Source organism: Rhamphochromis longiceps, linkage group LG4, assembly GCF_057381845.1.
Source record: "Rhamphochromis longiceps isolate RC_006_pf linkage group LG4, R_longiceps_female_GT1.1, whole genome shotgun sequence".
NCBI classification, from domain to species: Eukaryota; Metazoa; Chordata; class Actinopteri; order Cichliformes; family Cichlidae; genus Rhamphochromis; species Rhamphochromis longiceps.
The window spans coordinates 28,483,008-28,507,138 of NC_140560.1; the positions used below are offsets into that span (position 1 = coordinate 28,483,008).

The 24,131-nt window shown below is 40.7% G+C and overlaps 1 protein-coding gene and 1 long non-coding RNA gene across 3 annotated transcripts in view; one reads left to right on the forward strand and one right to left on the reverse strand.

Moving 5' to 3' along the window:
* The first annotated feature begins 4,309 nt into the window (after positions 1-4,309).
* Positions 4,310-8,240, forward strand: LOC146671927 (uncharacterized). Of its 2 annotated transcripts, none has more exons than XR_014911518.1 (3): positions 4,310-5,197; positions 5,272-5,416; positions 8,015-8,240. It is a non-coding gene; the product is annotated as an uncharacterized LOC146671927 (long non-coding RNA). The 2 variants fall into 2 exon arrangements; XR_014911517.1 differs by lacking the exon at positions 8,015-8,240 and adding an exon at positions 5,499-5,604 and having other exon boundaries at positions 4,312-5,197.
* Positions 5,795-24,131, reverse strand: part of baiap3 (BAI1 associated protein 3) — a 54,544-nt gene continuing 36,207 nt past the window's right edge. The window contains exons 9-33 of the mRNA XM_085404354.1: positions 22,067-22,144; positions 21,342-21,447; positions 20,482-20,589; positions 20,302-20,394; positions 19,897-20,000; positions 19,690-19,807; positions 19,386-19,510; positions 18,506-18,596; positions 16,793-16,849; positions 16,590-16,687; positions 16,358-16,409; positions 16,079-16,230; positions 15,859-15,982; positions 14,884-15,024; positions 14,643-14,738; positions 14,162-14,377; positions 13,962-14,030; positions 13,797-13,876; positions 10,761-10,869; positions 10,247-10,318; positions 9,140-9,223; positions 8,808-8,928; positions 8,612-8,735; positions 8,322-8,527; positions 5,795-8,082 (exon numbers count right to left, since the gene is read on the reverse strand). Coding sequence (XP_085260480.1) covers positions 7,979-8,082; positions 8,322-8,527; positions 8,612-8,735; positions 8,808-8,928; positions 9,140-9,223; positions 10,247-10,318; positions 10,761-10,869; positions 13,797-13,876; positions 13,962-14,030; positions 14,162-14,377; positions 14,643-14,738; positions 14,884-15,024; positions 15,859-15,982; positions 16,079-16,230; positions 16,358-16,409; positions 16,590-16,687; positions 16,793-16,849; positions 18,506-18,596; positions 19,386-19,510; positions 19,690-19,807; positions 19,897-20,000; positions 20,302-20,394; positions 20,482-20,589; positions 21,342-21,447; positions 22,067-22,144 — 2,728 coding nt within the window. The 3' untranslated portion in view covers positions 5,795-7,978. The remainder of the gene's footprint in view (positions 8,083-8,321; positions 8,528-8,611; positions 8,736-8,807; positions 8,929-9,139; positions 9,224-10,246; positions 10,319-10,760; positions 10,870-13,796; positions 13,877-13,961; positions 14,031-14,161; positions 14,378-14,642; positions 14,739-14,883; positions 15,025-15,858; positions 15,983-16,078; positions 16,231-16,357; positions 16,410-16,589; positions 16,688-16,792; positions 16,850-18,505; positions 18,597-19,385; positions 19,511-19,689; positions 19,808-19,896; positions 20,001-20,301; positions 20,395-20,481; positions 20,590-21,341; positions 21,448-22,066; positions 22,145-24,131) is intronic.

Consider the following 24,131-nt stretch of genomic DNA (forward strand, 5'->3'; position numbering starts at 1 on the left):
AAAGCTCACTGGCTTTGGCCCAAACACTGTCCTATTTGCATTCCTCATAGGCAAGCTGTCCAATATTATCTCTACTCACTCCATCACAGGCCCCTGAAACCACAAAGGACTTGCTGTGTTGGCTTCTTCCCACATCATATTTGCCGGAGAGGAGAGTCCAGACAGACTCTCCTCTCTAATAATGCTGACGCCACACCAAAGGATGCACCTGCAGTCAACAGGTGTTTTTGTCCTCAGCCTGCGAGGAGCCTTCCTTTATTCTGAGGAAAGCTTCTGAGGTCCTGCCAGTGTGCTGTGTCTATATATATTCACATTTTCCGTGAAGCCTCAAAGGTGGATCTTTCTCTGGAAGCGATTCAGATGTGAATTCTTTTCATTGTTTGAAGTGGAAGTTTTTAAAGATTTTTTTAAGTAACTCAAGCAAGCGAGTGCATGCTGATATACATGACAGATTGGTTAAGCTGAATTAATAACCTCCCTCTCCTCCTTCAGCACATGTATCAAGCTACAAAACTAAACCTGTGATATCAGTCTAAGAAAGCCATACAGTGCCATGTCTGGAAATCTGCAGGTGTGAAATTTTACATCTCAGACAAACAAAACAAAAGTGTCTGTGTGGGGGATCCAGGCTGACCTGCTGCAGTGGGAGGAGATGGCCTCTGCAGCGTAACATTACTGTGTGGAGTTGGAGGGTTGTTTGAGGGAAGATAAGAGATTGTGGGATCAGTGCGCTGTTAAATGTATCTGCCAGAGCCAGCAGAGGAGCTACAGCAATGCAGTGACTCTGCCAACATTCCTGGGGATCAACACGAGCTAAATGCTCCCACCTCTCTCCTCCACAGCCAGAAGTTAAAGAAAACCTGATAGATGGAGCTCACTGGAGCTTCCAGCACACTAAACTGTCTTCTTATGTCTCTATTGCTTTGTTTTAAATCAGGTTACTGTCCAAAAATAAAAAACTAAACTCTGTTGATGGAAAATACTTACACTGTAAAAAATGCCCCTGATAAAGAACAATACTGGCAGGAAAACACATCACAAAAATGGTATTATAGGCCTATTCTATGAATGAATATGGACTATACTTTATGATGCTGTCTGTTTGGTTGGTATTAAGTGTATTGATGTAATCTCCACAAAGTTTATTACTGTAAAATATAATTGCACACCCTCCCCCTGTACTCAGCAACTGTTGCCCATTACTTGCATTGCAAGGGGACAGAAGTCTGAATGTATTCATTGCAAATGTCATTCACATTGGCAGCTATACTTTAACACTGCTCTTGGTCACACAAACAGTGCAAACTGCATCACACTTCCACAACAAAGTCTACATATATTGTATTTTAAAAAAGTACAGTAGTTTGCTCTTATTTTCTTTTACCATAAAGGCCACCAATCTTGCAGTATAGCAGATTATTTTAGAAAACGTCCTGGGTTTTTTGTAGCAATTTGTTACATTGTTAGTACTTCATGTACTTCTACACCACTAAAGCTCAAAGAGCAACATTATTTCTCTCATTTCTGTCTCTCTGTTTGGTCCATTAAGATTTATTTAAGATTTGCCACACAAACATGACGATAAGAAATAATAACATGCATTTTCCCACAATTATTACACTTGCTTTTTATGTTTTGACTGAATCAAATCACTAGTCACAGCAGCAGGCGCTTATGTCTGTATGTCTGAAAACATGCATGCATGCCCCAACACCCAGCGTCACCAGCTGAAGGCTGTCTAGTCCTTTCGATAGAGGAAGAACCTTAAAAGGATAAAGTAGTCACTTCTTATTCTGTGCTCCTATCACAAAATAATGTAAACAATCAAGTGACATCAGGCCTAGGGCGACCCCTATAAGGCTGAGTGAGGATTTGTAAAGTTACGACTACATCTAGTGGTTAGAACTGGAAATCCTTGGGACCATTTCTGTCTACTGAGCACCTCTCTAACACAAATACATGTTATCGCGCAAACACTGAATATAGCTTGTATTTTAGAATCCAGAATAGATGACAGTCAACCAGCGAGAGCATTAATAATCTGTACGTCGGCTCACAGGTGCACGGAGACAAAGACCAGAGAGCTGTCATATGCACCGACAGATGTAGTGAGCGCTGGCACTGACTAGAGGGCATAATGTCTGCATTAGATGACAAGTTCCTCTCCACACCTGAGCCAGCATGCAATTCAATACCCTTCAGTCATCACCAGGCTTCTAATTTAGAACGTATCGACTAGTGTTCAGTAGAGCACAAGCACTCGCAGACATTCATGTCCTCCAGCTGTGAGAAATTCTTGTCTAATCTACTATCACAGCAGCTCCTTGAGAAATGCGAACAGCAAGGCGATTGTGTCGAGGTATGTTTCACTGGCTGTGGAATATGATTTTTGTGGTCGTATGCGATTTTTCTGAAGGGCTGCTGCTGCGTTACAAGGTGCATTTGATCTTCATGTAACCGCTGCCAAGGGGATGTAAAACATTAAAGGTCATCCGAAAACCAGGGACACAAAACTTGGGGTGGGGGTGGGGTAGGAGGGCTGATGGTCGGGATGACGGAGTGAACAAATAGGTGTGAGCCTATAGCATGCCTCCACACTGACACAGATGCAGCAAATGCTATCTAAGTGACGGCACTGAGTTTAAAGTTAAATACAATCTTTATTGGGTTTGTAGACATTTCCCAAAGGTATAATCCAATAAACAGCAACACAGGCATTTACAATTCAAGGACAAATAATTCACTTTCACAATAACAAATTGAAAGAGTTTTGCCTCTTGCAGATACTTTTCACCAGCAGTGCTTTTGAATCGAAACGACCAAAGAAAGTGCTCAACTCAGCAACATATCACATAATAGTTTAACTATTGGTTAAGCCGTGACACTAGGTCATAATGACGGTGTGTTGATTCACAGTCTGAATTCCTTTGCCACACTTCCTGTATATTCAGAACTAAACATTTTACATCGTTTTCAATGAACCAAACACTATGTTAACACTTTGACTTAACTGAACATTTAACGACCAAAATGTTTCATTTGCTTCTGAATAATCAGCAGAACAAATCCATAATAATACTGACCGGATCTGCCTGTCTAAGGGCAACGTTAGGAAATTTACAAAACTGTGACTGAGTATAGACAAATCTTTAATAACTGGAAAATATAGTTGCGTTCTTCAACTGCATTCTGGAAAAAAAGGTTTTTGCTTCTTTTTCTAAAATTTAAAATCATCAGTGTTAGTTTTAATTTGACTATAAATATGCAACTTACTCCTGCATGTTGATCCTACAATATAAGACTTATCTTATAACATTTATTTGACTTTAAAATAGTTGCTTACGCTCAAAGTGAGGTTGCATTTTTCTTTGTAAACATCTGGCCCAGAAGAACTGGTTTTAAAATAATACGGAGAAAATATAATCGCAACACTGGTACTCACTCAAATATCACAGTTACATCCTTTTATCACGCCTATGAAAACCTGCAGACTTAACAGTGGAGATGCTGGGTGATTTTTTTTTCTGCAACAACGCCAACACTATTCTACCTGAAATATCCTAAGAACTAAATGTAAAGCCAAGTGCTCTTCAGATGGACTGAAAGCATTCCCAGCTCCTGTTTGTAAGGCAGGCTTATCGAACGCTTTAATAATGCCTGTAAATGCAGCACACTCTCCAGGCATAGATATGGTTTTTTGGGTGCTTCATCCTCATGACTCCACAGGTTAACGACAAAGCACTACACAAGCAGCTACTGTAAAGTTACATCACTATCAAAATGCTGTCGGTGTGAAGATTTTGGTGCTAAGTACTTGCTACAGTGTTTTTTCAGTGTTTCTTCACTACACCTCTGTTACTACTCTGTGATCCCGCTGTCTCGTCTAAAAAAGGTTCCATTCGTAATTAGAACTGCGATTTTAATACTTTCCAATAACCCGAATGTATTCCTGTTTTTTAAATGCTTTTAACATAGGTCTCAAATCCCCTTTGGGGTCACGTCAGGAAGGGCAACTGGCATGAAACACTCTGCCAGATCAAACATGCAGAGCTACCCGCTGTGGTGACCCCTTGTACCAAGGGAGCAGCTGAAAGTAGCTTGTTACAACAGCAGATGACTGTTCAGAGTTTCTAGTGCATTACAACTGTAAAACTTGAGCTACATTTTTGATATTAGGGGCAATTTCCTAGAAAAATATAGCATTAAACCTCCAATTTAAAAGTTCTGGTTGTCAATGAAAATAATTAAAGGTACAGTACTCGGCAGAACTCTTGAGCCACCCCTCATTTGTTTTTATTTTCCTTCCTTGCAGACTCAAGTGGTCTTGAGCAATAGTTCTCCAGCCTTTCTGATGCTCTTTCTGATTTTTTCTTTTGACATTGACTGCTTGTTTGTTAAGCCACTTAACACTGACCTATGAACCTATCAATTGACTCATTCAAGCATAAAAAAAGGTTCATATCTCAAGGTGTGGAATTAGTGTTGAGTCAGACCTTAACATTTTCAAGAAACCTGGAGAACTATTCCAGCAGACAACTTAAAGAAAAAACAAGAAAGCTGCTTAAGAGAATTTGGCTTGTGTCGAAGAATAAAGGTGGTCATAGCGAGTACTGACTTCTAAAATATGTTGTATTTCCAGGTGTGATAAGACATGTTTCAACAAATGTCTGCATGTATTTCTCAATTTCCTAGCAAAAGTCAAATAAATGAGGGGCGGCTGATTTCTTTGCAAAGTACTCCGCTCGTTTTCAATGTTTTGTTCCTTTTTTAAAATTTTGTTTGCTGAAAGATGGCTTGAGTTGTTGATATTATTCTCAATGTCACCAGACCTCTAACACTAAAGACTGAAATTAAGCTCATTAATCCACAACCTCCCCTTTAAAAGTAAATATGAGGTTTACTAAAAAAACCTCTTTTTAAAAGCATAATTGGCTAATTTTTATTTCAACCTTCCTAGGAAACGAGCCCTTTAGAATTAAATGAGTGTGAAATTGAGAATACTCCATTATTATATATTTTTTTAAATAAAATGGTTTGTTAATGTCATGGTCTGTGGAATGCGTGATGCTCGGGTAGCCACACCCCCGGGCTGGGCCATCACTAGCACACCTGCTCTCCATCCCGGTGATTACACGGAGATCCACTTAATCCGGCGCTGACGGATGCTCCACGCCAGTCCGTAGTCATCCCCACAGTGGTAACCAGACTTCCACGAAAAGTGTGCATTCTCTTCTGCTTGGAACTTTGTTTAACCTGCCTACTTCTGTCCAGATTTCTACTCGGCGTCTGCTACCTGCCTGTCCTCCGGCTCAACTGGATCTCGCGGCGCTCACCTGGCCCACTCGCCATTCCACGGACTTCCTGCCCCCACGGACTGCCACACTTCCCTCCCGAGCTCCCACGGTTCCGTTCTATCGTAAGTCCCTACTCTAACTCAGTCCTGATATGTTCTCCCCGCTTCCTGGCTCCCTAGTAATCATCTCCCCTTTCTATTGCAGCCCCCCGCCGTCCCGATCCCGGCTTCCTCGTGTCATTGTTTCCCCGGATTTTTAGTTTCTGTTTTGCTCTCTACTTTCCCCGGGTCGCCTTTCGTTGTTTTAATAAAGTGTCTTTTTGTTAGCTCGGAGTCTGCGCCTGGATCCTTTCGTGCCCGCGCACCACGGCGCATGACAGTTAATCTTTAAATTGCATAAAAATATAACAACAATCCCATGTGGTTAACAAGATAAATAGTGGCTGGATTTCTGGGTGTGGTTTAACCCTCACCTTAACATCCTAACCTCTCAGTTACTGGCACAGCTTTGAGAGACTGGCTAGTGTTATTTCTGTCAGCCACACGAGAGCAGCTGCTGGTAAGGAGAGCTTTCTTTACCCCTTAAGTATGATTAAGCCCCTGCGCAGGTTCATTAACCTTATTTCCTTTTGACCTCAAGAGATTAAACTTCAGAACACGACATAATGTTCATTTCTTTTCCTCGCAAAAGGACTACGATGAGTTCAAATGTGATCAATGGAGATCTTTTGATGTTTGATGGTTTTCTGAACACTACTGTTTCACCTAATGAATATTTTTTAACCTCTTTCATCGGGGTTTAGGGCCACACACTGTGCCACAAAGTGTATTACTTTTTGAGAGTGTCAGGGGATATATTCCCCCACCCATCAGATTGATCTAGATCTGATGTAGCAAAGAGTAATAGTTATTAAGGATTTCACATGTACTCAGTTGAAGAAAACAACAACTAATTTATCATGTTTAATAACGAAAACTTTAAAAAGGTGTCCTGCCTCTCTCTTTCGACTGTTCTTTGCAATTCCACTCTGCAATTCCCCGCGGCCTTGCAGATGCAGTGAAAGTCTTTTGGTGGTGAGTGGGCTTGATTGCATGATTTTCCACACTTGAGAAGATGTGGATAAAAGCATTACTAAGGTAACAGAGAGGGACACCACTTTTTACCATTGCTCTCCTGACTGTGCTTTTCAATAGCTCGCTCCTAGATTAGAATTTTGAATGTGCAGCGAGTTCAGTGCTGCTGTTTTCATAAGCTCTACTCTCCATCTCCCAACCACACTGCCTTGGATATCAGATCGTAATAATAAGTGACTAATAAGTCGACATGTGTGTGACGCATTAATGTAACAACACCCCCTACCATAAACCAGACTTCTTAATAACGCTGAACTTCTGGAGTACAAATGTTATTAGGAGTTATTTCCTCCTTGGGATATCTGCTGTCTAAATGAACCAACTGTCTGTTTAGCAGGAACCTCTTATACTCTTTCATAACTGCATCTTTATTCTTGGACTCTACTAGAGTATCTCTGGATGAACAAGCTCTTTAAGCTCCTCTCACTTTGCCAACTTTCTACTGATTGGCTGCCTCTTGGAAACAAAAGCTTTGTACATCAGATGGGGAAAGCTTCTATGCTGAGATGACCATATTATAGATATCCCTCTCAGTGACATCATGTCAGATTGAAAAGCAGAAAAAAGTGTCTGAAATTGAGTGTTAGGGATTAGCTACACATATGATGCCCTCATTATCTGAAAGTTTGTCCATATTTTAATGAGCATCCACTAAGGAAATGCACAAACACGCAACATTTCAACCTTTTGCACACGGAGGATACATTTGTTTCTGGCGCTATGTCTGTAAAGTTAATCTGTCAGTTGAGGAGGTGGTGTCGCACAAAATACGGGAAGGAGTTCAAATGATAGAGCTTTCCAGCACTAAGGTAGCACTGTCTTTGGTCTCTTCACTGACCCATCACAATCTTTGTGAGGAACAATCTGAAAAGTTGAATGAACCCGAGCTGTGGCGTGTGCCTCAGGGGAACGTTAAGCCTTCCTGCTGCTCCTCCTGCTGCTGCTGAGTGAATGACTGGTGCAGTTTCCCAAAGCTGTGCATTATGTTTTCATGAGTTCTACTACAAATTTCTATTTAAAATTCAACTTATGAAATGGAAACTAAATGCGGGTTCACGGTTTTACTTTCTTAATAGTCCTTCCCACAATTTATCTCCACAAAGTCATGAAGAATGTCAAACTTCCCTTCAACTAATGAGCATATCTGAGGTATAGACTTTGACTAAATACTATTGGATGTGTAAGCTACTTCCACAAAATAGTTCTAAAATGTTAAATCTATCATATCAAAGAGTATACAACAAAGATAACGATTACCTCATTACAAAAAATATAGACTAGTAACATTTAGGATCAGCTATCCACTGAATTCTAAAATATAGTTTAACTGAGACAGCATCGAGTTGCACAGTGACAGGACGTTCATTCAGTAAGAAAACAGAAATATGCTTCACTGTCTTCCTTTTCTTTTCATTTTGGTATAATTACTGAACAAACAATACATCAGGGAGGGGAAAAAATAATTTCAATAGTGTAAACATTGTACCAGTACAAAAGCACATGTCGCAAGACGTGGTCAGAAAACACCAACACAGGCAGCGCTGTCACCCTTTACTCTTCCTCCATTGACTTCTCAATCTCTTTCAGCCTGCGGACAAACTCCTGAGCCTCCCGGTCCCCGACGCGAGCTTCCAGCATCCCCATGATTGGCTTCTCTGGAGGCGAGAGAAAACAGATGAGCACAGTTTCTACACCTGACACAAATATCTCTTGATTGAATGGCTTTTCATGCTGCATTGAAGAAGTAATTGGAAACCCAGACTTACACCCCCTGGTCTTCAAGAAGCAAACATTATGTTTGAGTAAACAAAACGACGGCATAACCCCCCCCCCAAAAAAACCCCCCAAAAAAACAAAAAACAAAATAAATGATACAGCCCGGAGCCGTATGTACCGCTGGGTTTACTGCGAGACAGATGCAGAATGACAGGCTGGACGCTCTTGCCAGCCGCTGAGGCGTTCGGTCTCCCCGGCCAGCAGAAGTCGCTGAGAGGAGCGACGGCTTCTCCAGCGAAGTCGTTGGTGGACAGCCAATCGTAGTCCATCACAGTAAAGGTCAAACAGGCAAACCTGTGCCTGTACTGTTCAGGACTGACGTGGCTGGAAGACAATGGAATCAAACAAATCAGCCACAGGGTGTGTGCATATAAACAGGGAGACCTAACAAAAGGGCAGAGTACTCACAAGTAAAAGAGCTCATCGAACACTGGGTGCAGCGTCTTAAGCTTCACTTGCGTGCGTTGACTCTTGGCCATAGGAAACAGGTGGTGAGGACATAACTCCACTATGACGAAGGGATCACTCAGACCTGAGGAAGTAGTGTTCAACTTTAATATTTAATTTAAGACAAAAATTTAAATTCATAAATTCACATATTTACCATTGGCATCCAGTGCAATGATATCAGCAGCATGCAGGATCTCCACTGTCAGGCGCTGCTCTGGAGCATCATAGTAGCACTTCACGCTGATCCGACCGTAACGTGTATGTTTGAGAGTTTTCTGCAACATTAAGTATTGACAGAAATATTAAGCATGCATCCATCCTCATTTCGCGGGTTGTGTCGTGTCTTCAAAGGGCCGACGAGAAGGCAGATTTTTAATCAGAGGTATAACAACAGAAGAAAGAGCACTCTGCTGTCCAATCAATACTTCCTTCTTCACTTCAAAGGAGAACAAAATGAGATTGTCAGTCTTGTAGGTTGAAACGCACCTGGTGGGAAATCTTCTCCAGATAGTACTGTTCAATCAGCTCAAAGGATGAACATTTATTCAGCCTCAGCTCCTCATCCAAGACCTAAAACAGCATCGAGATTGTCACAAAGCGATCAATAGCATGATGGATAACGCAACATAAATCTGACCTTAAACCCATTTATCAAGATACCAGGAGCCAGACTAGTAGATGTACTAGTAGATGTTCACCACTAAAAGTGTGTGTAATGGAAAAAGTGCAGAAATTTGCTTCTTTTATAAATCTTTGGACTTTACAGAAAGTGGAACTTGTAGAGTTTAACAATTTAGCAGAGCATCTGTCATAAAAACAAAAATATTTTAGAAATCTTTCGAAAACTTTAAAACTAAAAACTATATCACTTATTAGCCAAATAACAAACTGAATTTAGATTTTTATACCCAAACTAAACTTCTCTGGAAAATTAGGAATTAATCAAGTGTTTTAATGACATTTTTTTTTAAATAAATAATGTATTTTACTGTTTTTTCCTTATGTAAAACTGAAAGGCTGCAGTTTTATGCAACATTTTAGCATTAAAAATATTATTTTAATTAAAGACCTTGCACATACTGGTGAATTAACCATAACAGAAACATAAAAATATTATTATTATTATTTGGCAATTACCAACAATGACAATTAAGGGCAGCTGTGGCATATATAAATAAACCTGGCATTGGGTGCTGGTCTTATAATTTGGTTAAGCACTGTAGAAAATTTCCTTCCTTATGGAATCATGAACAGAAGAAAAATGCCAAAAATGTAAAAGTAAAAGTAACTGAAGCCATCAACTCTGTAAGTTCAGGGTAAAAGATCACGGCAGATTTAGGACTGGAAGACAAACATGAACCATTAGTAAAACAGAAGGACCACCTGCCAAAATAAGTGTAATATTAAACGCAAGTTTTGTGAAAATTGTCTGTTTTGTTGCACTTTTTAAAATCTCAACTTTTTCATATCATGTGCAGTGTGCACAACATTTTTCATGCACTTTTTTGTTTATAAAAATCAGTATACGTTTGGGAAAAGATGTACATTATTTATACAGCCGGCTCCTGGTTGACAGATTGGACGAGTTCCTACCTTGTAGTCTCCGCTCTTCATGTCTTCCAGGAATAGACCCTCTCCCCTAGCATGAAAGAACTGCAACAGAGTCTAAAGCGATTGAACAAAAGCATTAAACTCGGGAGCTCATAACATTTATCCCTCTATTTTTGATAGACTTGTTGTTCACACAAACAGCATGAAACCTCTGGCAAACATTGCATCTGTCTGCCAGCCTCCGAATTCATGCCATGACTTTTCATGCAAATATGTCACGTCCTCTTCCAGCTGGTTAAATTGGAATTAGAATATACAACAGTTCCCACATTGTCATTCATAAGGGAGCTCACTTTGGCACTGAACTATTACCTAGTGTCTTCATGAATATCTGATATATGCTAATGATTGCACACCAAAGGGCATACCGAGATAATTAAAGAATGCAAGTGGCAATGATAATCTTAACATATTAGACACGTCTTTTAAAACAGACCATTCTTTTCAGTGGGCACACAGACTAAAAGGATTATTGTGCGATGCAGTAATCACTGACCTCTACTGTGTACTGGAAGCGGTTGTAAAACTCCACCTGGACACCCCTGTTTTCAGTGACCGTGTCCAGGATCATCCGCAGGAGGAGCTCCCACATGCTCTGGAGAACTCTACCAGGAAGCAGACAATGAGACACCCACACATGTGTGTTTACCAGCTCTTCCAATTACACCCCATGTACTCTCACTATGTTTTCACAGATAATAGGCCGATAATGAATACTTGTAAGTAGTGTAAGTGCTAAAGGCTATTATTATTATTGCAACGCTTACATTCATACACAAGCGCAGCATCTTATTTGCTGAGCTGTCACACATTTTATGTAGTGCAACAGAATAGGGAAAATCTCTTTTTAAGACAAGGAAACAATGGATTTTGTTGTGTAACTGCGTTTGGAGTGAACCAGAAATCTATTTTGGGTTGGCTTGGATTCATTGTGGTTTTAACAATCAAATATATGCTGATCATGCAGTGTTTCATGTGCATGGGAAACATAAGGAACCAGGGGATATTTGGTGTGGTGCATACTGGCTGAACTCATATAAATCATATTTATAGTACAGTGCAAAAATCTTGAGCCACCCTTATACAGTTTGTACAGTTCTAACAAGCCTAAAATTCATATTTTGTATGGCCTCCTTTATTCTCAAACACGACCTGAACTCTTTTAGGCAAGCTTTCTTGTAATTTCTCTAAGTCGTCCTAAGGAACAGTTCTCCAGGCTTCTTCAGGGACATTAGAAGTTCTTCTTTGGAAACTGGCTGGCTTTTCTTTTGTTTTTATCAAGACGATCCCAAACTCCTTTAATAATATTGAGGTCCAGGCTTTGGGGATGCCAGTTCTTAACCAATAGTGTTCCATTGTGGGTTTCCCTATCCTGGTATCTTTCACTGCAGTGTGTTTGGGATCGTTGTTATAATGAAAAATGAAGCCGTGGCAGATGCTTTCCAGAGGGCATTGCATGATGGATCTGAGTTCATAATCCCATCAACTTTGACAAGATTCACAACAACACTGACTGAAATGTGGCTGAAATTTATGACAGAGCCTCTGCCAGATTTTATTGGTTAGTCCAGTTTTGTGTAATTTCACACACCTCAGCCTCCTTGATTCCCTTCCACTGACACCATTTCTGTTGAGGCTTTGGTAAACAGTAGCTGGATCAACTGGAGGGCAGATACATCTCTCAGGTCCTTCGTCAGGTCTTTTTTTGCTATTTCTTAAGGACATGACTTTGAGATACTGTTGATCTGCTGTAGATAGTTTTTCAGGCCTGCCACTTCTTTTTTTTGTCCTCCACTAGTCCAGTTTCCTGTGTCAAGATGTCAATTTTTGGCTAATAGCTCTTTGGGAATAACCTTGTTGTAGTGCAATAGGTGAATCCTAAAGCGCAAAAATAAAATCTTGCTATTTTATGCCTGTCAAACTGTGTTATCTGTGTCATCATTTCCCGTAGATTAAAAAATGGGGGCAATTATGTGCTTTTTCTGCAGGCTACTGAAAAACAAAAGGGTAAGAGTTTTAAATTTGACCTTTGTTTTTTTGAAAGTGGTGATTTGCTAAATGCACTGTTACATGTCTTTTTAGGCTTGAATGATTCATAGATCTGTGTTAAGTGGCTTAAATAAACCAAAAAACAAATAAAAACATTCCTCTGAAAAAGCCTGGAAAAGATACAAGCACTGGACGGAAAATTAGTGAAAAAGCAGTCAGTGTTAAAGAAATCATCCAAAGCTTCAGAAAGCCTGGAGAACTTTTGCTCAAGACCACCTTGAAACATTACGAGAAAGTCTAGATCCTTGGATGCTTGCATCAGTGTTATGCACATCTTAAGTTAGTATAAAGATACCATACTTTGAAATAAGCCTCAGAACAGTCTTTTCCTGCTACAGTCAAACTTATTTTCACAGTATTTTGACTATCACTCAAATTAATGTTGTGATTAGTTTTGCATGTATGCCTAAGGAGCTTGGAAAGAAAAGCGTCTGGACTTCTTTAAGTTGCTTGAAGACATTTCACCTCTCATCCGAGAAGCTTCTTCAGTTCTAGGGTCAAATGGTGGAGAGTCCCAGATTTAAGCTTTGTGGGAGTAACCCACCAAGAGGGACAATGAACCCCCTAATGATCCTCTACCTAATCACGTGAGCCAAGGTGTGGAAATAGGTGTAGGTCACAATCAGCCAAGGTTTCGGGTGAACTCATTGTGAAACCTAGCCCCACCCTGTGAATTCCTGAGGTCAGGTGACCCAGGATGTGAGAGGGCGTTAAGGCGTCTGAGAAGGGATCTCAAAACTGGATTGGCAGACAGTTGGTGTCGTAAACCACCGACTCTGTTCAAAGATGGTCGCTCACATCAGACACCAACTAGGGAGGATAAGAAGGACAAACGCAACAACATTGCCATCCCCTATGTAAGTTTCACAATGAGCTCACCCGAAGCCTTGGCTGATTGTGACCTACACCCATTTCCACACCTTGGCTCATGTGATTAGGTAGAGGATCATTAGGTGGTCCATTGTCCCTCTTGGTGGGTTACTCACACAGAGCTTAAATCTGAGACTCTCCACCATTTGACTCTAGAACTGAAGAAGCTTCTTGAATGAGAGGTGAAACGTCTTCAAGCAACTTAAAGAAGTCCAGACGCTTTTCTTTCCAAGCTCCTTAGACTACGATGACCTGGATGACTGAGAACCTTCACAGACATTTGCATGTATGCCTCTTCAACTATGAGCTCTATGTGCCCATTCTGATTTCTCATGTTCTTTGTTATGTTCATGTTTTGTCTTGTGTATGACATGATTCAGTGGTTTTGTACTGAATGTCTATTTCTTTTAGCACATTGTGACTCACAACAGTTATTAACACATTAAAGTCTACCTCCCCCCTGCCTTTTTTGGCATCTTGTGATGTCATTGCATAGTGACTCAAAAAGCAAGTTTTGCTGAAGGCAACAAAAGTCTGTGTGCTGTTTTTTTTTTAGAAAGAAATGCAAGAATAAGAACTTAATATTAATAGTAAAAAGAGAATTAAAAAGTACCTGGTTAGATTTTCTTTTACAAGGTTTTCTGTCAGGATGACCATAGTGTCTTGTAAGTACTTCATGAGAGGGGAAACAGCCTGGGAGAATGTCACACATTACATAAATACCACAAAACACCGCTAATATAAGGATAAAAAAGGCTAGGCGGCTATTGCTACATACATCATCATTGTTGATGGAGTCAGGAGACAGGCTGATGTGCTGGATGTACCTCCGCAGCTCAGGCAGCATCTGCACAGGAATATTTAGTCACAGATGTTCATGAAGGTGCATACTTCAAAGTATATAGATGTCCGGATACGCTCAAAAAGTTCTACAAACTGGTTTGTGAGAAACAGGAAAATTATACTCCTCGTGTTCACCTTGTCAGTGAGCAGTGTGATGAGGCGTTTAGCTTCTCTCTGCAGATCCAGGTCCATGTTGAACAGCTGTCCATTCAGAGCCTTGTAAACCTGCTCTTTCCCCTCCACCCCGCATGATTCCTCCATGGCGCGCTCCACACCCTGCCAGTCCAGGTCCCGGGGCAGGTGACCCAGGAAAACACGCACATGCTCTATGTTGTTCAGGGCGATGCAGAGCTAGCAGAAAGCGAGGAGGAGCAAAGGCGGAGAAACAGAGGGTAGAGATGGAGAAAAAAAAGAAGGAAAAGAAGCAGGGCTACAGAGAAGTGGAGGGATTGAGTTTGAGTGTAAATGATTGATGACGACAAGAAGCAACTGCTTTGTTTTTGTGTGTATAACATATCTGCTCTCCCACTGAGCCCTTTGTGTTGACAGAGAGCTTGCTGACATCGTTGACGTAATTCTGTGCCCACCCCCGGTTCTGTCTTGCTACAGGCGTTACCTGCACTGTGAAACTCTTGTGGTCTCGGCCCAGCTGGTTCCTCTCAATCTTGTGCGTTATCATCTCTGAGTAGCACACGGCCTCACTGCAGAAATTCTGCAGTAGATAAAATCAGTCTTGTCATTACGGCACAGCTCCCTCAGTTTCCTTTATGATTTTGACTGATAAACTGTATGTGTCATGTTTCTATGTGCACAGAATATGAGTATGTGAGTGTGGCAACACTATAAGTGGCACTCACGTCTGTCAAACGTGTGACAAAGATGAAGGCCCCCGCAGAGTCTGGCCAGGCCAGCTGGACCCAGATCTCGCGTACCTGGCTGAAGCAAGCTGTCACTTCAACTGCTGAGGAACTGTGCTTGGCTTGCTGCAAAGGTCCAAGCTACTCACAAAAAATAAAATCAATCTTAAAAAAGACAAAGCATGGATTTCCTAATATTTACATTTTTTTTTTTACATGCATGAAAATCTGTAACATTTTAGCATATTTTGCAAGCAGGGAATGAATAACTGTTTTAAACTTAACACGGTAAAACATTTTAATGTAGTTCCAAGGAGGTACATGACCTGCGATTAAAAAATAGGCAGTTCATTCATAAAAAACAGACCTGATTTAAAATTTCCCCTTTAAGGTCATATAGTTGTAAAGCTCACTTCCAATGCTGCTCCTTCTAATTGGATCACTTCTATTACAGCTCATCTCAACTGATCGAGGGACTGGCTGATCAGCTAATGAATGCTAGCTTATAGCGCCAGACAAATAATTTATCAGCAGATTACTGCTTCTCCTTAAAGTGAATACTGTACATGTTTAATAATGGTGAATAAATCATTATTGTACAAAATATTTTAATTCTTAGGAAAAAATATAGAAAAACAAGAGAGCTGGGGGTCTCATAATTTTTTTACACCTTTGGTAACAATGGAACACCTTTGAGCAATAAGGATACAATATATATATATATATAATTAATTACAGGTTAATTGTACATTGATGCTGTGATAATGTGTTAATTGATAACACATTAAAGGTGCCTTTTACAGCTATTCACAGCTACAATCCTAATGAGTTTTAGCTTGTTCTAAAGCTTTAGACCTACTCTATGTGGCACACAGCTATATTTTACACACCTGCATGTTCAGTACTTCTGTAAGTTGACTTGTTTTCTGAGAAAGAGTCTATTATGTTCCTTCTATTATTCATGCTATTTCTCACCTTATCTGTTTCCACTGCCTTGCGAATCCTGTCACAGGACCTGTCGTGAACAATCTGCAGCCACTTGTGAATTGAGGACTTGAACCAGTTATGGAAACCTGTCAAGGCCAACATTTTAGCATCCCTGTAAAAGAGAAATACATTCATTAGGACATGACTTCCAGTCAGAGCCTTTTACATTGTTACATCAATAGACGTTGGAGTCAAAAGGATAACCAACTTGAGAGGAAGAAACTCTCGAAAGCCTTTGAGGATTTTCAAGGACACGAAGAGCTCGAAGATGGTCTCTCCCATTGTCTGAGACAGTCTGGAGCTCTCCTGCTCGAGAGTCCCACACACCCGCTCCATCGCCACGTTCACATCATCAGCTACCTGTCAGGTCAAAGGAAGTCAGCGTGTTTCATCCGTGTAAAAGTTAGCAGCAACAACAACATATGACTCAGAAAGACTTGTCATGTCATGTTTACAGTGACCTGTCGCATCATTTTCAGTGACATACCTGCTTTTCCAACAGTCTGTATGATATGCTGAAGAAATCTACTTTCACTGCACTGTGGAGAAAACAAACAAACAAACAAACAAACAAACAAACAAACAAACAAAGAAAAATATAAAAATCCCATCAACAACCAAGCACACAAATCAGTGTGTCACCACTGAATAATATAGCATGACACTTATCGGTTGTTTTTTTTTCTCCCTCGGATTTCTTGCAGAAAACTGCTGTTCACCTGTAGAAAAGTTTATTGTAGATGTTCTGGGCCCTCTGGACATCTGCACATGCAGCATCAATCACCTGAACCAGCTTCTTCAGCTGTTCCTCCAGAGTCTGCATTGTCAGAATATAATGAACATCACCCTGGATGAAAAAACTCAAGGTACACTGTGTAAAAGATGTTAGGATATCTATGATTTAGGACCAAAACAAGCTTACTCCTTCCTCTGGTTTATATCGAGTGATTAAGCTCTCGTACCACTCAGCAGTTCCTTTCTGTTCAAAAGATTAAAAGGAGAATAACTGGGCTGAAGTAAAGGGCTCTTATTGACTAGTAAGTATTTCTTACATTCATCATTTCTCATCAAAAACACTCTATGAATCAATAAAAGCTCAAGTGTTAAACACATTTACTTCCTCATTTAAAACTAATATCCATATTTCCATATTTTATTGGTACTTTGCTCCATTAAGACCAACAATGACATCCACAGATATGCAGTACATCACTACACTCTGTACACTAAATGACTAGGTTATTAGGTACATCTGTTCAACTGCTAACCAGCTATGACAGCAACTCAAAATATTCACGTATGGTTGTCAGTTTATTTCAGAATTTCAGAAACTGCTGATCTGCCTGGACTTTCCCACACAACCATCTGTAGGTTTTACAGAGAATGGTCTGAAAAAGATAAAATGGCACTGGGTGCCACTCCTGTCAACTAAGAAAAATATCTACACAAGGTCAACAGACAATAGAAGATTGGAAAAACATTGCCAGGTCTGATGAATTTCACTTTCTTTCCGATGCTAGTGTCAGGATTTCTCATTAAATACATGAATGCACTGATCCATCCAGCCTTGTATTAATAGTTTGAGTTGCTGCTCTTGGTTTAACAACGTGGGGAATATTTTATTTGGGACACTTTGGGCCCTTAGTACCAAATGAGCATCATTTCAGTGTCACAGCGTACCTGACCATGTCCTCCATGGCAAGGTCACAAAATTCAAATCATCTCAAACAGTTTTTTAAACATGAAAACGAGTTTGTGTTCAAACTGTATCCACACCCAGCAGATCCTTCATGACAATATAGACCAAAATCTGTGAGGAACATTTCCAGCACCTTCTTGAATCTACACTATGAAGATTTAAGGTCAAGGTCAAGGTCAAATTTATTTATATAGCACATTTCCAGATAGATGATGCTGCACAAAGTGCTTAACAATATAAAAATGTCATAAAAAAGAAACAACGTAAAACAATAATAACAATATAAAACAATGATAGGACAATAAAAGAATTAAAACAATAACTAAGATTATTAAATAAGACCAAAATGCTTGGGTCATAGTGTGTTAAAAGCCAGGGCATAAAAATATGTCTTTAGTAGTGATTTAAATTGATCAAGTGTTTGTGCAGATCTAATATTTTGGGGAAGACTATTCCAAAGTCTGGGACCTGCCACAGAGAAGGCTCTATCGCTACGAGATTTGAGATTAGTCCGTGGGATGGATAGCATTAATTTTGAGCTAGACCTAATGGATTTTCCTGGAGCATAAACAGAAAGGAGCTCAGACAGGTAAGAAGGGGCTCCAGCGTTAAGTGACTTAAAAACAAAAAGTAAAAGTTTAAATTGGATCCTGTAGGAGACAGGAAGCCAGTGTAGAGAAGCTTGACTAGCTGTCTTAACTGAAAAAAGCAGGATTAGACTACTGCACTCACCTGCTTATTCAATTTAAAAGAACCATCAAGGTAGACACTGAGGTTTTTTACATGCAAGGTTTTTTTAGGGCAGTTCTAGCACCTGGTACCTAATAAAGTTTCATAAGTACATGCATGAAGGACAACAATTAATTTATGTACTACATTAAAAAAATCCTGCTGGTCAAAAACTTCATGAGTCACCCACACAGGTTTTCTTGTTACCTTAATAGCAGTAGTGATGTCGAGATGCAGGTCATTTCGAAGAGGACACACAGTCTTAAAGGCACGCATGTTTTGCATGTACCCAATCCCCCTGACAGTCACAGACAGAAAAAGCCAGCGACAATGTATGAGTGCGATTATATCATAAAGCAGTTATACAGTAACATAATGTTCTTTACACCTCAGAAAATATAAAAGCTATATCTATTGCACTTTAATTGTATGCAAGATTCTGCATATCTGTGGAGAAAATGAGAAAGATAACTTTAACTGTTAGTGAGTCACTTTATGTGTGTGTGTGTTTCAGAGTGTAGAAAAGAGTTCCCTTGAGGTGCTGATAACTGGGCAGAGCAAGACTTCTTACTGTAAAAGCTTCTATAAAAAGCCAGTCGCCTCTAAATTAGTCCAAACCAGGCACATGAACTTCAATAATTAGCTGCTTTTACTGCAATTTATAAGATACAGACTCCTCATCTCTGTGCTCTTACTTTCTTCCTTTGGTCACTGCTACGTACAAGCAAAAGCCAAAAGATGGCGATTCTTCTCTTGCTGATCCAGATTTTGCTTGTCGATGGCTTCTCATTTCTAGTTATCCAAGACTTCTAGTTAAAATTTCCCTCTTGGTACATTAGTCAGGTGTTAGTCTTTTTTTTTTTTTTTTACAACAAATTGGGCTTTGAGGAAAAGGTGTTATAGCTCTTTTGACATGAGTAATGAACAATGACATTTAAAACATTGTTTAGTGAGTAAGGAACCCAACACTGCTTCCTCCACAGAGTGTGACTCTCTGTAGTCTCTCTGTGTTTGTTGGGGTGAATGGCTGAACATGTTGGTATGAGAGCACGGGTGAGTGCGTGATGTGATGGTGGTGTGCCTTTACCTCAGCATGAGCTCGTAGCGTGTAATGGCAGCAGCGCTGGTGCAGGGGAAAACCTGACGCATGTTCTTCATCAGGCACAGGCAGTGCTCTGTGTACAGCCTGAAGCTGTCTGACAGCTGCCTCTCCTGGACACAGGAAGGGCCCTCAGTTATAGCTTCTAGTACACTGGCTGTGAGACATTTTTGGCTGAACCAAAAACCTTGATGAATGTCAGTGAGGAGCTGAGCTAATGAGGTGACTGTTTCTAGATGATGAAAGGTTTTTGTTTTTTTCCCTGTTGGGGGAGCAATGGTGTAGAACCTACTAGGTCTCCCCGCACAGCGGGAGGGTCCCACTCTGCATCGATAGTCCTCAGGAGGCGCAGCAGCAGGGAGTAGCACACCCTCTGGGTCCGATGGTGGCTGCTGTAGCACTGCCAGCGACTGCATTAAAAATAAAACACGCACCTTCCTCCTGATGCTAAAGCGTTCATATAACATTTGATCAATTTTATTCCTCCATTAATACTCACATAATAGCCTGTTGCAGAGGTGAGAGATCAGTTTGCACAGCATGGTGAGTTAGCACAGTCCATGCTGGAGGAGAAACCTGCCCGTTCCAGTTGTACGGCTCTCGCTGGAAATACATGTGGAAGATTACAGTCATTTCAACCACACTTCAATGTAAGAAGAAACTCTTTGTACAGTTTGTGCACTTTTGAGGCTTTGTTTCTAAATACAATCATTTTAGCCATGTGATAAACTGGCAGCCTATGCAGGGTGTACCCTGCCTTTCACTCTCTGACAGCAGGATTATTTCCATCTGTATAAGTTTACATTTAATGATAAAAAATATGACTAAATAGTTAAACAGAAAACAATAGAAGCTGTTATAAAAGTGTGTGCGTAGAAAAAAAAACCATCTAAAGGAAACTCACCTTAACATGAGCATGCTCATACTCCACAATCTGACTCAGCAGTTTCTTGTGAATGGAGACATTTGTCTCCTTCTTAGACAAAGCTGTGTCTCTCTGAAGGTCAAATGAACATTTGAAGTCTTATTGTACACAGAGGAAGACACATTTTTATATAATGAATAACTGTTGTACTTTTAATACCTGGCTGGTGAAGAGCTTCAGAATCAGGTGACATTCTCCCTGAACTTTAGATGCACTCGAGCGTGGCTCAAGCTTGAACCAGGTGTCGTAGCCCATAACGGGAATTTCCTGAAGAAGGAAAGCAGCTTGACTTGACATACTGACAAAACTTTTACAGTATGTCCTTTAATGTATATGAGTTTGTGTGAGATTTTGAAGATGCAAGGGGCAGGGGTAGAATTAATGGGCTAAACCATCTGAAGCCACAGATTGAGCATAAGAGAAGGGAAGAAGCATGGAGCGGGTGAAGTATTAGAGGTGATTCGTGACAGAAGGATAGCAGCAAGAGAAGGAGATGATTTACAAGATGGTGGGAGACGTGCTATGATGTTTGCTTTGGATGTGGTGGCACTGGAAAAAAACAAATAAACAATAACCAACCAATCAACAAAAAAAAGCCCAAAAGAGGCCAAGCGGAAGCTAGCAGAGTTAAAGACGGTAAGACTGTTAGTGACCAGAAGTGACAGGACAAAATTAGAAATGAGTATATCAGAGTGACATCTCAGGTTCAGCAGTTTGAAGACAAAGGTAGAGAGGCAAGGCTGACATGGTTTGGACATGTGCAGAGGAGGATGACATGTACAAAGGATGTTGAATATGGAGCTGCCGGGCAGGAGGATAAAGAAGATTTGTGACAGAGAAGATTCAGGGATTCAGTGAAGGAAGACATGCAGAGGGTTAGTGTGATGGAAGAAGATGCTAAGGATTGGGGTGAGACGGAGGCAGATGGTTCGCTGTGGTGACCCCTAAAGGGAGCAGCTGAAAGAAGAAAAGCTTGTGTGTGGTTTCTCTGCGGAGACAGTTGCACTTTGTTCACTCACATTCAAAGGAATATTGATGCATCCGAGGAAGTCATCTACATTCTCCTCAGAGCCCGATGATGCAGATCCATTCGCACGCACCGACTTTGCTATTTGCTTAAAATACCTGAGCGGAAAATGCGAGGAACAAAGTAAATGGTGAGTTTTCAGTTTTTCTGCATTTAGCTAATGCCTTCATTAAGTGTGACTCACAATTAGAGATACTGCATTTATTTACTGATGCCAGCTGACCACTTGTTACTTTCTTGTTGGATTAAAATTGCAGATTTTTCACCACGGGATGAGGATCCTTTAATCCCTTGGCTATGGTTGGCATTCTCAGGTTTTCATTAGACATGTCTGCTATTTATTAGTCTCTCTGTGACCTGGCAGATCTCCTCATGTTTTCTGTGTGCACAGATTTATTGGCACCAGGGTTTTCTGTATGTCAGTCTTTCAAAGGGCAAATACCAAATGATCCCGTAAAATTAACAAGTAGGCTGCTATCAGCTTTTTGAACATGCGGAGACAAACCAGGTCTCTATACTCATCAGCTGGAACTTCTGGAATAATTCACATGGAAATTACATATTTAATGACTCATATTTTTACTGTTGCAATGTCAACTGGACTCACGAATTAACAAGTTTAATTGTTTCCAAAATTAGGAAAGTTTTAAGGATTTCTGACAAAATTACGCTGGAAATCCAGAATTACTGTAGTTAGCATGCAGTACTTTTTTCTACCTGCCCATTCCTCGAAGTCCACTGACTTCATTGAGCTTTTTGCAGGCCTCAGCAACAGATACGTCGTCATCGTGATCCCTGAAGGAAAGAAGACGAATAAAAGCTTGTTACACTCTCACTTACTGCAAAACATGAGAGGCTGTAAGAAGCTGTAATAAACTGAGAAGAGAAGGTCATCTATAATCAAGGCCCATTGTTGTTTAAGAAAAGCAACTTTTACCATGACAAGAGGCAGGAAATGTTTCGGTAACAGCTGAATAATGGGGACATTTTGTAATTTAGAACATCACATTTTAACAGGCTATTTGATTTGCATAGTAATGATATTCACACTGAATGATGCGGATAAAATTGTTACATTTTTGCATAATTAGAAAGGATGATTGCTTCGCTTCACTTTGGACGTTTTCTCTTTTGCTTGTAAAACTTTGATCTGCTAAAATTGACAAAGTGAGCAGAACCAGGCACTAAACTGGGAAGATTGTAAAGCTTTTGACAAAGTAATAAAAAAGATAGAGCTCTGTGACTTTTCTAGAGCTGCAGTGATGAGCTATTTTAGAGGATTTTGTTGCTCAAATACAAAATATCAACTTTTTTTGACTGTTAATTTTCCAAAAACCCCAAAATGTGATGATTTATGTTTCTCAGCTGAAAGAGTATGCTGCCTTACATTTAATTTTAATTGAATTGATATACCTTTATTAGTCCCACAAGGGGAAATTTCATAAGGCTGCCGACCTATTGCACTCAATGGCAGCGCCATCTTACACTCCGACCATATATACATTACACAAAACATCACATGGGGAAGACAGGTCAGAGAGGTATAACAATGGAAAATGCCCCACATGAGGAAAGATAAGGAGAAAAAAATAACTCCAGACTGAGCTCCAACAGGGAGATCAGTTTGAGAACAGAAAAAAACACCTCTGCACATAGCACATGAAAAAACTCTTAATACACCAAAGAAACACATGACAAGCAACAGGGGTGGGTAAAGGGTGCAGCATCGGAAGGGAATAAGCGTCGAAGGCGTTTGGAAAGGGAGGGGGGATGAGTGTGTGCATATCAGTGTATATGTTTGTGTGTGCGTGTCCAGAGTTCAGCTGAGACAGTGTCCTTCGCCCTGCTAGGCTAAGTAAACAGTCTTCCAGCCAACCCAGGTGGCCTTGCATGGAATGGGAAGGAACAGACTAAACACAGTCGTTATCAGGGTGTTTTTGTTCGGCTCCAGCCCTGCGAACGCAGCTGGCGCCAAAGGGGTATCCGCATGAGGTGATGGTGCTTTTTACGTTAGTGCGAACAGCTCATATGAATTTCAAAGCAGTTCTACAGTCCAACACTGGTCTCTCAATCTCCCGTTGGAGAGCCGCGAGCTTCGCCATACTTGCGTTCTGTGATGTTGTCATTTCTTGTGCTCAAGGAGCAGATTTCTGAGAACTCACGGCAGTGTGCCTCCCCGAGATGTCATCCAATTTGCGCCCAGAGATGTTATTCCGAGCTAGCCCTTCTGAGATGTATCCAGTCTGCAGTCAGAGATCTTATTCTGAGTATTCACAGCAGCCGTAGCCTCTCCAAGATCTTATCCGTGCTGCACTCAATGAGCCCATTTTGAGAAACTCACGCCTCTTCCCATCGTTCCAATCCCAGCGGGCAGCCTTGTGGGAGTTTGAACAGCTGGTTCCGCTTTCTTAATTCTTTGATAAGTCAGGGCCAAGCCAGCTCCGATCCGCCAGAACCCTGTTACCATGGTTCCGAATAGGTAGATATCTTCAGCACTCAGGCTCACCCAAGCCCAAACTTCTCGTTGAGAAAGGGGTGTCAATTGCATTTAGGGACCAGTTGATCCAATCCATAATTCCTCTTTTAGGTTTTAGAGAACAGAGAGAGTGTTCCAGGGAAAAGTAATACAAAAAAACACGAGACTAGACAAGGACATAAGAGGCTAAGCAGGGAAGCTGAGGGAGAGGAGGAGGAGGAGAGGAGAAAAGTGCGACCGCCTTAGTCAAGAGCAAGAGCAGAAGAATTAACTCAATTGTATATCAATAGATTTTGACAGCTAACT